We start from the raw sequence: 15,324 nt of genomic DNA on the forward strand, positions 1-15,324 counted from the left end.
TCCCGGGTTCACGACCTCTCGGTTCGGTCCGCCCGACCCGATGGGTCTGGGCTAAGGGGGGGGGGGGGCATGTCACGCACGCGCGATTAGGGAGCCGCGGAACGATCCAAAAGGTAACGCGACATCATATGCCAGACGGGAATGGCGGAGTACTAACCTCTCTCTCTTTATTTCTACAGAAAGAAAGACACACCACCGCCATGAATCCTCCTGAACACTGCACAACAACACGCCACTTCCGCCTTCCCTCTGTCACACCCCGATGACGTCAGCAGTCCCAGCATTCATCTCGGTTCCTTCCCAGCAGTCCTGTTATCCATTTCCGGTCCCGCTACATAAATGTTCCCCCCATCCGCCATGATGGCGGACGGTGTTATGAAACTGTTGTACTTTTGCAATTATTTTTCAGCACTTTCCTACAGTATACGGGGCCGGAAAACCCCAAACCTTTATGCGCGTTTGTGTTTTCTTTACAGTATCCTTGTAGACCAAAAGTAATATTGAGGTCTGAGATATCATTGAAACATTGTATGTTGTTCGTGCCGATAATAAGTAAGTCTCTTGAAGTGCTGAGTGACAGGCTGTGTTATTCCTAAAGCACTTGTGTGGTTTAAAGTGCTAAAGGTTAATTAGCGTCTGTGTCATTCATGGGGCACTGTTGTGGTTAGAGTCTGTGTGTATGCGTATAGCTATGTATGTGTGTGCTCATCTTAAAGTGCAACAGTAGACCAACCCGATAACGAACTTGACGAGAACACTTACCCTATATTTGTGCAGCTTTACCACAATAATTGTTGGTATTATGCTTTCAACAGACATTAAAAGGGGCAGATCTCAGTGGGTGATCATTTCTTGACTTTGTGTTCATAATATTGTTTATTATAGTGTTTCAGAGGGTTACTGTCTTGTCTTTGTTTCTTCTTGTTAGTATTTTAATTACCATTTACCCTGTGTTTTGTTTTTACTTCCTTATTTCATTGGTTCTGTATTTTTTTTATGTTGTGCTTGTCCTCTGCTTCTACTTGCATATTAATATGAGGACTGACTTTTGTCTCTTAGTCCCAGAGGACTGAGTAAGACCTTCACAGGTCACTTTGTAAGATGCCTGTTAGCTTTTGTCTGTTGAGGTGTAGAGCCCCTTGCTAGGGTTAACACCACGTGCTGTTTGCCTCTTCCTGTCACTGCAAACAAATAAGGCAAAGCAGCATTTTATTCTTTCATCCCTATTGACTTCTGTCAATACCAAGCTTAATATTGTATTAGGTAACAAGAGGTAGAGCTGGCATTTTAATCGAAAGGAGAATAAAAATGTAATGTGTTTAGCACAGCATATTCTCTACATAAAGCTTTCATTTTAGCAGAAAAATACTGTAGCAATGTGAATGGAAAGCACCAATTTGTTGTCTCTGTTAAGCAAAATCTACAGGAGCTGTTTCCCTCAAAAGTTTCTAGCATCTTACAATGTTATAAGTGAAACTTTATTCCAAATGAGTAATCTGTATTTTGTTTATGAGGTATGCCCACAAAATGACACATACAAGGACATATTGTGCATAAAAGAGAGTTGAGGTAGACCAAGACAGAGAAAAGGAAGAGAGAAAAAGTTAAAGAAAGAAGTGTTGAGTGCTTTATTATGTGCTTATTGTGATTGTGCTTATTACTGTGGGAAACTCTTGCTTGAGGAATTTCCTGAGTAAAAGCCTTTGCGTGTGCTGGACCTGTGCCTTGCATCTGCTTGTGTCGGGTTTGGGGAGCTGGTGCACTCCTTAGTTTTCCACAAGCTCCATAATGTTATGAATATCTACTTATAAAAATGCATTCTCTTTGATATCTAAGACTTTTGTGAGGTTTATTCATAGAAATTCATGTTTTATGTTTCATAAAAGATTTATAGCCATGTTTCTCTCTTATGTGTTTTGAGAGGAAGCATTATTTTGTATTATTATGTTTGTTACAGCCACTCAATGGTATTTTGTTTGTACAAAGGCACTACCAATTTGTGGACTCTTATTCCACAGATGCTGTTCCTTGTTGCCAGTGGGCACAGTTCTGTGAGTTGCAATATCTGATGTCATCTACAACATGATAGTTTAAATGCTAGAGCCACACTTCGCTCATTATCTGTGATTTGGATAACAAACCGTTTAAAAAAATAACATACATTTCTTAGTGTTTCTGGTTTCAAACCCTTGGTAATTTTTTCAACTAATCTCTCGTTTTGATTTTTGACAAAAGAGTACATTTTGCCTTCTCCATTACAACCGTTTTTTCAGCCTTTGACTCCCAGTCCAGTGTGTTGTATTTTTGCTTGCTGCTCAGTTTTCTGACATTGCACAAAACTACTGCATTGATAAATCAGTTACATCTAAAATATGGAACGAATCAGGACTTTCAGAAATAAGTTGTGACACCTATTTTTAGGCTGATACACATTACTTGTGATTAGGCACGGAGCTGGACAGTTTGACATCCGTGGCAGAGCGACGGGCACTGATCAGGCTCCTGTCAATCATGGATAATCCACTGCATCCACTAAACAGTATCATCTCCAGACAGAGGAGCAGCTTCAGCGACAGACTTCTGTCACTGTCCTGCTCCACTGACAGACTGAGGAGATTGTTCCTCCCCCACACTTTGCAACTCTTCAATTACATCTGGGGGTGGTGGTGGGGGGTGTAAACGTTAACATTATTCAAAGTTATTGTCTGTCTGTATACCTGCATTGTTATCACTCTTTAATATTTTCTTTATCAGTATGCTGCTGCTGGAGTATGTGAATTTCCCCTTGGGATTAATAAAGTATCTATCTATCATTTCTTGAGTTTCTTGTCATTTACACAAAAGGGCCATCCATCCATTATCCAACCTGCTATATCCTAACTACAGGGTCACGGGGGTCAGCTGGAGCCAATCCCATCCAACACTGGGTGCAAGGCAGGAAACAAACCCCTGGGCAGGGCGCCAGCCCACCGCAGGGCACACACACACACACCCACACACCAAGCACACACTAAGGACAATTTAGGATCGCCAATGCACCTAACCTGCATGTCTTTGGACTGTGGGAGGAAACCCACACAGACATGGGGAGAACATGCAAACTCCATGCAGGGAGGACCCAGGAAGTGAACCCGGGTCTCCTATCTGCGAGGCAGCAGCGCTACCACTGTGCCACCGTGCTGCCCTAAAAGGGCCATGTCCTGTTATTTTTTTGACCAGAACAATCAATGATATGCGGCGACTGCTTCTCTCTATGACTGCCCCATCATCATATGCTTTAGGTCAGGGGTAGGCAACGTCGGTCCTGGAGTGCCACAGTATGTGCAGGTTTTTGTTCCAACCCAGTTCCTTAACGAGAACTCAATTATTGCTGATGAAGCACATATTGCTTAAGTGACATTTTAATGCTTCATTTTAGTGGTCTCGCTTGTTAAGGTTCTCCAACCTTAATTGCTTATTTCAATCTTAAACTGCTGCATTCAGTGTTTTAATTGCTCCTTATTAGCAATAAGATGTAAAACAGGGGTAGGCAATGTCGGTCCTGGTGAGCCGCAGTGGCTACAGGTTTTTATTCAACCCAATTGCTTAATTAGAAACCAATCATTGCCAATCTCAGACCTTATTTAATTTTATGGCTTGTTAGTCTGTGCAATGTAAGGCTTTTATATCGTAGATTTTTTTCCTTTCCAAGGATATCATCCAAATGATTTGAAGCCTAAAACAGATCATTTTCAGTCTGTCACATTTTTCTATTAAGTGTTTTATTAAATCAAACCGGTGCATGATGAACACACACAGATGTAATTGGAAAAAAGCTAGCTGGAGAACTGCTGGCTGCTTTGTCTTTTACATCTTATTGCTAATAAGGAGCAATTAAAACACTGAATGCAGCAGTTTAAGATTGAAATAAGCAATTAAGGTTGGAGAACCTTAACAAGCGAGACCACTAAAATGAAGCATTAAAATGTCACTTAAGCAATATGTGCTTCATCAGCAATAATTGAGTTCTCGTTAAGGAACTGGGTTGGAACAAAAACCTGCACATACTGTGGCACTCCAGGACCGACGTTGCCTACCCCTGCTTTAGGTGGTCACTTTATTCATATATTGTACAGTTGGTGAGAGCTATTCGGACCAGGATTAAAGAACACAAAATTAATATTAGGTCTTGGTTAATGCAACATTCAATTATAAAACACTTCATTGACAAACTAAATTCTTAGTCTTTTTCAGCCATATATAAAGGATGGCCATTTTGATTCCGGTTTTCTACAGAGGGAAGCCATTTGGATAATTACATGCAAAATAGCTGCACTAAATGAGCTTAATTTCTTGTTTTCTATTAATTTAAGAGCCCAGATGTGTTACTCAATAGTCTGTTAGGGTACCTTGTGACTAGAACATTCGTTGTGGTTTTTGTAATTTTCTGTTCAAAAAAATATCTCTTGTACAGATATGTGTTAATTTTTCCCTTTCTTATACACAGTTCTGCTCTTATTACTTTGACTCAGTACCTTTGCATCTTACTATTTTTAGCTATACATAGTAGATACAGTGTTTAAATAATCCACACACAAAATCTGTTTTTTTTTCTTCTGTTAGTTCACAAACTGAGTTTAAGCTATAAAAAACAGTCTTTAGTTTTGTTGTGCGGGAAGTGCTCCTGGGTCTTCTGGAGTCATGAGTATAGGATGACAACACTTTCCTGGAGAGAAAGAAGAGAAGTGAGAAGACTATAGTTTGGACTGTGTTTATTGTGATGTCAGTATCTTCTGAAGCACTTTGGAGCCTTAAACAAAAGGTACAGTATTATAAAAGAAGTTTTTTTGAATTGGAACTAGTGGTTGAGGCAGTTATAGTGTGAATATGGGGTGCAGGACAAACCTTATATATATGTAACTAAAGCAATTTACAGAAATAGTTGAAGGTTCTCGCTGCCATTATTGCTAGCATTCAGCTTTGTCAGCTGTACATGCCAAAAGACTGCTCTATGTTCTAATTCCATTATAATGAAATCGCTGTTGTAACTAATTATTTTTTCAGACTTGAGCTCTTCATTCTAACAAAATTTGACATAAATGTATATATATACAGTATAAATATATATTGTAGCGTGCAGCCAAGGCCCTTGCCTGGCCTCCACACCTCCATGCTGGGAAGATTGGGGGAGGCAGTGTGGCCAGAGTATTACCTCCCCTGGAACACTAGATGGCAACCCCCCTGGGATGCAGCAGTGCCTTGGACTCCTGCAGGGCTCCATGGGAGGTTGGAGTTTGGTGCAGCCCTGTTGGCTGCTGAGCCCTTATGGGCAGTTCTTCCGCCACAACCGGAAGTGCTGCTGGAAATCAATCATCAAGCACTTTGGAGAACTTCTGGGTGTGTTATAAAAGGAGCTAGCAGCCACTACTCTGGGAGTCAGAGTCGGGAGGAGGAGGATGAAGCTGGCCAGATGGAGAATGGAGGAGAAAAAAAGAGAAAAGAGAAGAAAAGTATTGGGATTGTGTGTGTGCTGTGCTTGTGGGACTGTGTTGTTCCTGTGGGAATTGGATTAAGCGCTGGTATAGCGCCTTTTGTCACTACAGTATATATATATGTATATATATATAGAGAGAGAGATAATAGCAGTCAAACGTTTTACAACACCCCCATTTTTAGTCCAGTGAATAGCCTCTCTCTCTTTCTCAAGCTTAACTGTCAGAAACTTGTCTTCTGATTCTTCTTGTCAGAGTTTCCTCCAGTTTCCAAATTTCTTTTCATTCCAATTACTTTAAAGGAAAGATCTACACTTTAAAGGGTTATAATGGCCCGTCTTTCTTTTTCTCACCGTTATGATAGCAATATGGAGTGCAAAATTTTCCAAATAATGCCTCAGTAGTAGTAGCAAAACAGTTTGTTCCAAGTTTGTAAGTAATCCTAAAAAGTTAGGACATCAGTGGGAATTGTTTGCTTCACCTTTCAAGGCTTAATTAACTTTCATTGCTACAAAAAACTGTTGTTAACCCATTACTTGTTCCCTAAAAAAGGCCTTTGTGTATAAATCTGAAAATTACACTATTTTTCAGCTTTTAACAGTAACTTAAAAGTGTTAAATGTCAACACCTTTTGACTGGTAGTGTATTAGATTACACACACACACACATATATATATAGTGTCACAGATGTACACATGGGAGCCAGCCACAGGGACCAGAAGAAAGTCCGTGCCCGGCCGTGGGGTGGCAGGGTGCACTCAACCCTCTTATTTTGTCCCCACAGACCAGACACAGGAAATTCTAGCTGAGTGCGAAGATGTCACTTCCAACTTGCCTCTGAAGACATCACTTCCTGTCCCAGCCCCAAGGACGACATCATTTCCTGTCCCAGCCCCAAGGATGACATCATTTCCTGTCCCGGCCCTGAGGATGACATCACTACCTTAAACCTCCCAATAAAACCCAACTTCCTCTGTTGATCAGTTCTGTTTTGGACTCAGATTGATTCACAGTTGTATTGAAATTGTACCTTTTGCAGCCAAGGTCAAGTACATGGGTGGCTGCTCCAAACCTTTGTCTTGTGTCGAAGCTCATCTTTTCACAATATATATATTTATATATATATATATATATATATATATATATATATATATATATATATATATATATATATATATACACACACATAATATACTGTTCTCTTTGTCCAAATATGTAATATATATCAAAAAAGATACATGAGATTTCAAAATTTAATACTGCTTCTCTTCAAAGATAATACAAAACTCAATTACCATTTTTTTTACAAAATGTTTTAAAAATCCCAAAATGTGAAGTCATATCTCAATAATTTTCTACATGGACACAGTTTTTAGCTTTAAATACCATGACATATCTAGAGTCAGTCCCAGTGGTCTCCTTTAGGATCGTCCTCTACAGTTTGTGGTAAAATAATGTGCTTGCAACACTAGACTTAAGAAAGGTGAGGATAAAAAAAAACATATATATTTTCATAGAGTAATATATAAGCAGGTGTATTTAAAATATATCACTTTAATATTGCTCAACATACAGTATATAAGTGATATAGTACATTATTATTTGCTTATGTGGTTTTGATTATCACAGTTATTTACAGTAGCAATAGCTTCAAAAATTTTTATTACATACTTTTATGTATTATATGTTACAAAATCACAATTCTGATACCGAACTGAGCAGATTTCTGTTGTAATATATCATTCTTAAATTGTAAACCATCTGTCAATATAAAAAAAAGTTTCAGAAAATTAAGAATATATATTTTTTCACATAATATTGAGCATTCAGTTAAGTAACTGCTGACCCAAAGTATAGTAGGAAAGACAATGCTATATAAAATGTTTATTTTGAAATATATCCAAAAATGCAAACAAAACACAACAACAACAAAAAATATCATACAAAAGCATTTTCAACAAAGTTTTTCCAAGTCTAATTATTTAAATAAATATTTAAAAACTAGATGGGAAAATATGTTAAAAACCGTTTTACATAAAAATAACCAAAACAGTTAATGGCAAAAAACTGTTACATAAATGTATCTGGTGACATATTTTTCTTAAATCAGTACCATTCTGAAAAAGCTGAATTTGCCAATATTTTTCTTCCAATTAATAATGTTTATATCTCTAAAAAGATTCAGCAACAAATTTTATCATGAAGGCATTGCCTTGTAAGCTGTTGAGTAAATTTTACCAAGCAGCAAACTCATTTTACAATAAATCAGAATTTCTCATTGTCATTAAACTACACAGATAGCATGAGACAGCACTTAGAAATATTTGTCAAATATCCTGCTGAACAATTTACATTTTTCACCTTGTTTATGATACAAACTGTACATTGTGATAGCTTTATTTTTGTGTTGTTGAGTAACAAATAAAAGATCGATTGTTACAAAAATAAATACATCTTTATGTTTTATACATATAAAAAGGCACAAAGCATTATTTTTGGCATGTTGATTAAACACTGAACCTTTAAAAATTGTGTTTATAGGCCTTGAAACATACAAAAAGATAACATGTAGAGAAACATGAAAAAAGAATGCATGTACAAGCTTAATTAATATGCTTGTATTCTTACTTTTCTTTTTAACTATTGTCACACACATACTCATGGGAGGCAGCTAAAGGGCTTGAAAGGGGGTAATTCCATGCCGGACCAGGGGGTGGCAGTGTGCACTAACCCTTTCTTTCTTTCTTTCTTCTGCATACCACCCAAGGGAGATTCCACCTGGGGCCGATGACGTCACTTCCAATTCTGGGCCCGATGGCATCACTTCCCCCATCCGACTTTAAAAATGCCATTTTATTAGCCATACAAGAGATCTGTTTTGGACTCAACTTTGTAAAGAGATATTGAGGACTTTTTGTTTTTTGTTTTCACCCAGTCTTCAAGTATACTGGGTGACTACCCCAAACCTTTTTCTGTGTTCCTCACTTTATTTGACACCATCTTTATGAGTTAACCAACCATCAACATATCCAGCCACCTGTCCATTTCCCAGCCTGTTTCCAACATCATTGGATTCTGGTGGTCTATCATACCTCAGACACAAAGTAGGCCCAGCCCTAAAAGAGATGCCAGTCCATTGCATGGTATGTGCAGCCACACTCACTCATGTGAGAAACTGTAGGGTCACCAATTTAAAGTAATCTTTAAGATCTAGGAGGAAAATGTAGCCTCTAGGGCAGGGGTGTCAAAATCCAGGCCTGGAGGGCCACAGTGGCTGCAGGTTTTCATTCTAACCATTTTCATAAGTGACCAGTTTTCACTGCTAATTAACTTCTTTTCTTTAGCCCTGTTTTAAGGATTCAGTCCCCAGAATTGATTCTTTTCTTCATTAAATGATAGCCAAACAGAAATGAGATGTGAAGTGAGCCAACAGATTATCAATTAAACTGGGGGGTTCAAACTCCAACCAATTTCACTCCAATCACTTTCTTAATGAGATGCTGATTCTTGCTGTTAATTGAACCCGTCATTTAATTCCATGGCTTGTTGCTGCTCTCATTTTGCCACAGCAGACATTTCCAAAATGTTCTGTTTTACTAAGACCTTCACCTTTCTTTATTTTCAGCTATTGTGTGATGGGCACAGTTTAGCTGGTCATATGGTTGCTTGTTTTGTGTCTCGTTATTGTTTGGCTGCTAATTAAGGACAAAGAAACAACTAAGGGGTCTGAGTCACGTCAATTAAAACAGATGCAAAAAAGTTAATCAGCAGCAAAAACTGATCACTAATTAAGGAGATGGTTATAATGAAAACCTGCACCCACTGCGGCCCTCCAGGACCGGAATTCGACACCCCTGCTCTAGAGAATAACATGTAGACATAAGCAGAAGGGATTTACACCAGAGCTGCCAAGGCTTGTGTGACATCAAAGCTAACCACAATGCTACCATATCTCCCTCTTGATCAATTGGTTAAACTTAACAATTAACTTTAAGTGTGCTGATCCAGAATACAGTCGGCAAGCAAAAAGAATGTAAATTACAACTTTGAATCCAAAAGGAAGACATTTCTACTGTAAAGAAGTCCTGTATCATTCTTGAAAGATTCCATTTGAATGATAGATTTGGCAGGTTGAGTGAGTAGAATCATCTGATTTATTCTGGAGCACTCCAAATTTCAAGCAGTTATTTTTTGCTTGTGTATACCACTTTTAACGGTTGGCTGACTGACAGCTGGGTCCAGAATGTAATTGAAAATAGGGGTGAATATAGAAGATGAACAACTAGATGGTGTGGCATTTAGATGACGGGTCCGGGGATTAATTTCTGCTCAGGTTTTAAGACTGCAAAGTTCTTTCAAAAGGATCATAATTGTTTTGGACCAGATCCTGTTACAAAGAAAAAATAGATTTGACATTATTGTCTGCTGTTCCTTTCAAATAAAAAATATAAAATATTCACATGTCTTCTTGACAATCAAAGATGCCATTGTTTTTTCGCCGTAAACCAGCTCTTCATATTGGCTTGCTTTTGTAGATTACAGACTGCAGCCATGCAATCCAACCCAGAAAGGAGAAAGCCAAAACCTACATTGTAAAAGATGAGCCATTATCGACGTCATACACCTCGCTGGTCTTGCGGGACATGTACATTTCTGATGTAAATCTTGAAGGTCGTCTGACAGATATGTATTTCTTGCTGATGCACCACAGGTCTTGTAAAATCTTTCTGAAGTGGTTCCTAAACTTGACACCAATAAATGCATATAGTACCGGATTTAGACATGAATGGAAGAAAGCCAAGGTCTCCGTAAGGATTATCATCTTGGAATGGTTTGTTTCATCCAGACAGAAACGGTCTGTTCTAAATTTCCGCATTAAGTTGATTAGAAAAACAATGTTATAAGGAAGGTGGCAGAACACAAAAACAATCACCACTGCCACAACAACTCGCACAGCTTTGTGCCTCTGGAAATTACGGGTGTGCAACAGTGTGAAAATAATGCTTGAATAGCAGAAGATTATAATGACGAGAGGAAGGAAAAAGCCAACAGAGAGCTGAATGGCGGGCATTGCTGTCTTTAAAATGATAGCTGTCTCATTGTCCTGAAACCTGTGATCACACACTGTGGAGTTGTTCACTTCAAAAGTCTCATAGAATATGAAAGTGGGTAGGGACACAGCAATTCCTACCAACCAAACACAAAAACAAATAACATGACTGTATATCAGGGCAGTTGACCGAAGATTGAATGACCTCCTTGCTTGAACAATGGCAATGTAGCGGTCAGAGCCAATGCAAGCAAGCAGCAGCATGCCACTGTACAAGTTAACGCTGTAGATGCCTTTGAGCAGTTTGCATGTGAAATTACCCATTATCCAGTTATTCAATTGATTGATTGTAAATAATGGAAGAGAGAGGTCAAACAGTATGTCTGCTATGGCCACATTAAGGAGAAAAACATCAGTCATGGACTTGGGTTTCTTGTAGAACGCATAGGTAGTTATCACCAATCCATTGCCAATAAGGCCAAGAACCATAATTACAGAATAAACATATATCATAATATTATTAATCATATCCCGGATATTACTCTTATTACAAGGATATGCATTAATATCATATTCAAAAAATCCTTCTGTTTCATTATATAGATCAGATTCATAGTCTTCCATTTTTGAATCCTGAAATAAAAACAGATTACAGCAATTACAATGATATCCGTTAACAGTTCTGATTATGCTTTAACAAGCTTTGTTTCAGACATTTTGCATTTTATTTCAAAATATCTTTGAGTGTGCTGAAGCTCACATTCACATCAATAATTCACGAAACTCCAGTCTCATTGAAAGGGAGAGAACTGTGGTACAGTTCCAACAGCAACTCTTGACTTCTGAAAGCATTCACATTCTTGTGCAACATTTACAGCCAAACAGTAATGAGAATTGCTCTATCAATGAACAAAATGATCAATTTTCATGCATTTTACAAAACCATTCCATTACAGCAACTACATTCATTCAGATGTCATTTGCTCATTTTTATTGTGTTCATGAGAGTTACTTATGATGAAAGATTTGAAATCACTTCAGCTGGTTTTGTAACCCCCCACATATGACATACCATTGAACTCGTCTTAATGTCTAGTTATGCAAGACATCAAGATTTTTGGGGTTCCTTTGTAGACCTAAAAAACCCCCATATTTTTAGGCCGTTTTTGGAGCATATTTTGTGCAGGAAACCACACCCTTTTGATAAAGAGTTAACCAGTAGGTGTCAGAAGGACATGAAGTTGTGCCTGCTACATTAAATGACCCCAGGGGTGTACCCCCTAATGGAATACAAGGGTTCAAAGTCACTGCTTTTCACAGAACTTCTGAGATTGCTTGTCAAGAATATGGTAATATTTTTTATATTTGATTATTTATCGGTGGTCCAGCTCTCTAAGGGCCACTCTCAGAAGGTTAAAAATTACAAATTTTAAACAAATTCATGTGAGCTGTCATTTTAGACCAGTGGTTCCCAAACTTGGTCCTAGGGACCCCCCTCCAGGGGCTACAGGTTTTTGTTCCATCCAATTTCTGTTTTTAATTGGACTCCTAGCCTAATTAAGTGAGCTGTTCTTTTCATGTTTCTGTGTTTTGGGGTCAATTAAGAAATCGCAAAAGTAAGTGTGTTAATAATTTTAATAAAATGAAGCAGTTACATGTGGATAATGTTTTTTTTTAATTTTTTATTTCTGTTCATCCTGCTTTCCATTCTTCCCTTCCGTTAGTGATGAATTAGTGGGTCTGACACTGAATCAGTTGGAGCCTTTTATAATTTAGTGTTGTTCACCCGGGTGCCTGCTTTGCTTGTTTTAAAAGAGAATGATGAAGGGAGCAAACTACACAGAATAAGGGAAAAATAATAGGACAACTATAAACAAGAGTTAAGCATTTAAAGCTATAGCAAAAAGAAAAATATTTCTAAATGTCTCATAGAATAAAAATCATACTGCTGTGCTTTTCTGAATGCAAACTAAGAGAAGAGAAAAAAAAACAAGACCAACTAACTAAATGAGATCAATTATTAATAAAGTATCTATCTATCTATCTATCTATCTATCTATCTATCTATCTATCTATCTATCTATCTATCTATCTATCTATCTATCTATCTATCTATCTATTATCACTTATTGTGAGTTTGGTTGGAACAAAAACTTGCAGCCACAGGACTGAGTTTGGGAAGCACTGTTTTAGACTATCTGAAGGTCAGTGATTACTAATATATTATTTTTGATTCTTTACTAGGGATCTAGTCCTCTCTGGATTTCTATTAGAGGGTGAAAATGTCTTTTACAAAGGAGACTATTTAGACTTTAATCGTTTAAACTGAGGCATACATTTTAATATTCTAGTTATTTGAAGGAACTTTTCTTGTTTGTCATGTTTATTATTACTTTTCTTATGAACACCTCAAATTAGGGAATCTTTCGCTAATTAAAATTTTTTATTTGTTCTGTTGTTTAATACTTGCTATAACTGAAGCTGCAGGTTATCTTGGCAGGCACGAGAGGAACATAACCCTTGACAGACACCAATCTATTACACAATACACACTCACTTAAATAATTAGCAATCCCCTAGCAGAAAATACCTAGATTTAGAGTCACACTTTTTCAAACCTGTATACATATCTAAAATTGTGTCACTTCTTGGGTCGCAACATTAAATAATCAGCCCTAGTTTGATGCACATTTTTTAGTAATTTATACTGTATTTCCCTTAGTTTCCAAAATTACAGCTGAAACCTTCCTTAGAAGACAATTTTTTTATTTGCTGCATTTTTACCAATAGATATTAGAATATCTAGGTTGCTAACATGGATGGGGTGGATGTCACCTAATAGCACACTCATGTATACCCCAAAAATCCTCAGTAGAAGGAAAACAGAGGAAAATTACTGTATGAGCCAACATGGGAGTACATACATTCTACATAGACAATGACCACAGTGGCATTCAAACCCAGGCCACTGAGAGAAGACATAACATGCAAAAATTCGAGGGTCCACAGCAAAGAACAACCTTAAACGTTCCAGTCCTTTGCAAAGCTCATACACTTTTTACAAGTTTAGGATTACGAGGAAAACCAGAATAACCAATTAAACAGAATATGCCAACTCCACACAGATCGTAGATGCATGAGATAGCAGCTCTAACCTCTGCACCCTGAAGCCCCTTTGCTGTCATGCAATATAATTTTTAAAGTGCTTAAGTCAAGGTGTGAGGGAGATGCTGTCCAACCTGAAATACAAGGGCACATAGCTAAACAAAGTGCGGTCATACCTGAAGAGATCGGTACAAATTTCACAGGACGAGGTGGGATGAATTCAGAGCAGGGGAACTTCCAACAGATATTAGGAAACAGCAGTGATGAGAGAATAAGACACTAAAGCACCATCTAGTGGTGTAACCCCAAGCAACCTACTAAACAGTAGTAGTACAGTACTAGGACTGAATTCTTACTTGCATATTAATACATTACATTTCAATTGAAAGATGTATTATTTTTTGTTATATATCTTTTTCACTAGAATAGATATTATACTGTAAATAACACTACAGCCATTACTGCTACCAGAGGAGCAAGTATCTCACAAGGCAAATTAAATTTTATTTGTCACATAAACACAGTACAGTATGTAATGTAGTGAAATACTTAGTTGCTAAATTCTAAGATTGTGCATTATTGTTATAACAATAATTAATTAATAACAGACTTAATATGAAAGAATTAACAATAGGCACTCTCCTTATTCAGGATGTGTATGGACTGTGGACAGAAGCTCCTCCTCAGGCTCGCTGAGCAGTGGTTAGTGTTTACCACATTACAGAAAAGAGGCCGTAGTTGGGATGGCTGGGTATTATTGATATATTTTTTGTTCACCCTAGTCCAACATCACCTAATGTAGATGTCCTGACAGTTAGAGTGGGCACACCCAGTAATACATTCAGCTGACCGCACCACTCTCAATAGAGCCTTGTGGTTGTGCTGCATGCTGTTTTCTAAACCAGGCGGTAATAATTCCAGTCAAGATAATTTCAGTGGTAGATGTGTAGTAGTTTTTAGAATTTAGGAAGGCAACCTAAAATCCCAGAGGCATCTGAGGTGGTAGAGACGTTGTCATGCTTTCTTTAACAAGGTGTCATGTGCTTGGACCAGGTCAGGTCCTCTGTGATGTGGACATTGAGATATCTGAAAGAGCACACCCTCTCCCACCAGAGTGCTGTTAATATTGAGGGGATGGTAGTGCCTCTGCTGTTTTACAATCAACACCTTTGTCTTGCTGACATTCAGGAGGACTATTGTTCTGACACCAGTGTAACAGACTATCACTTCATCCAGAAAAGTGAGGCAGAGGGACCACTTGGGGTCTGCTGGTCAAGAAGTTAAAAAACAAATGCACAGTGAAGTTTTCATACGTAGATTCCTGAGCTTTGTGATGAGCTTAGAGGGGTTATTGTGTTAAATGCTAAAGTGTAGTCCATAAACAGCATTCAAACAAAATTCCATCTCCTGTTGTCTTGATGGGCCAGTACTGTATATAGCGTGCAATCTCACGTTTCTTGATTTGCCTTCTAAAATACAAAATTTGAATGATTTGGTGAAGCAGATAGGGTGTTTTGTTATAGCCAGGGATCCATCCTTATCTTAAATGTGCTTCCTTTTTATATAGTCTCTTTGGTGTTTTTTAATTACTTTGTAAATATTTTTATCGATCATGTTTTTGTATTTGTTGCTATATATATTTCCTTAATGGATATTTTGTTTAAATAAACATACTACAACTACTGCACTGGAATTTAC

General features: G+C 37.8%; 1 protein-coding gene across 1 annotated transcript; it reads right to left on the reverse strand.

Moving 5' to 3' along the window:
• Positions 1–7,211: 7,211 nt before the first annotated feature.
• Positions 7,212–13,894, reverse strand: LOC114648628 (C-C chemokine receptor type 6-like). The gene is made up of 2 exons (XM_028797772.2): positions 13,803–13,894; positions 7,212–11,154 (listed from the first exon to the last, which is right to left on the reverse strand). Exon 2 carries the CDS (start codon positions 11,143–11,145, stop codon positions 10,057–10,059), a length of 1,089 nt encoding a protein of 362 aa, XP_028653605.2. The 5' UTR covers positions 11,146–11,154; positions 13,803–13,894; the 3' UTR covers positions 7,212–10,056.
• Between the last annotated feature and the right edge of the window lie 1,430 nt (positions 13,895–15,324).

This window comes from Erpetoichthys calabaricus, chromosome 3 (genome assembly GCF_900747795.2).
Source record: "Erpetoichthys calabaricus chromosome 3, fErpCal1.3, whole genome shotgun sequence".
Taxonomy (NCBI): Eukaryota; Metazoa; Chordata; class Cladistia; order Polypteriformes; family Polypteridae; genus Erpetoichthys; species Erpetoichthys calabaricus.

Coding starts and splice junctions, on each gene's coding strand:
- LOC114648628 (XM_028797772.2), bottom strand. CDS start 11,145: ATGGAAGACTATGAATCTGATCTATATAATGAAACAGAAGGATTTTTT.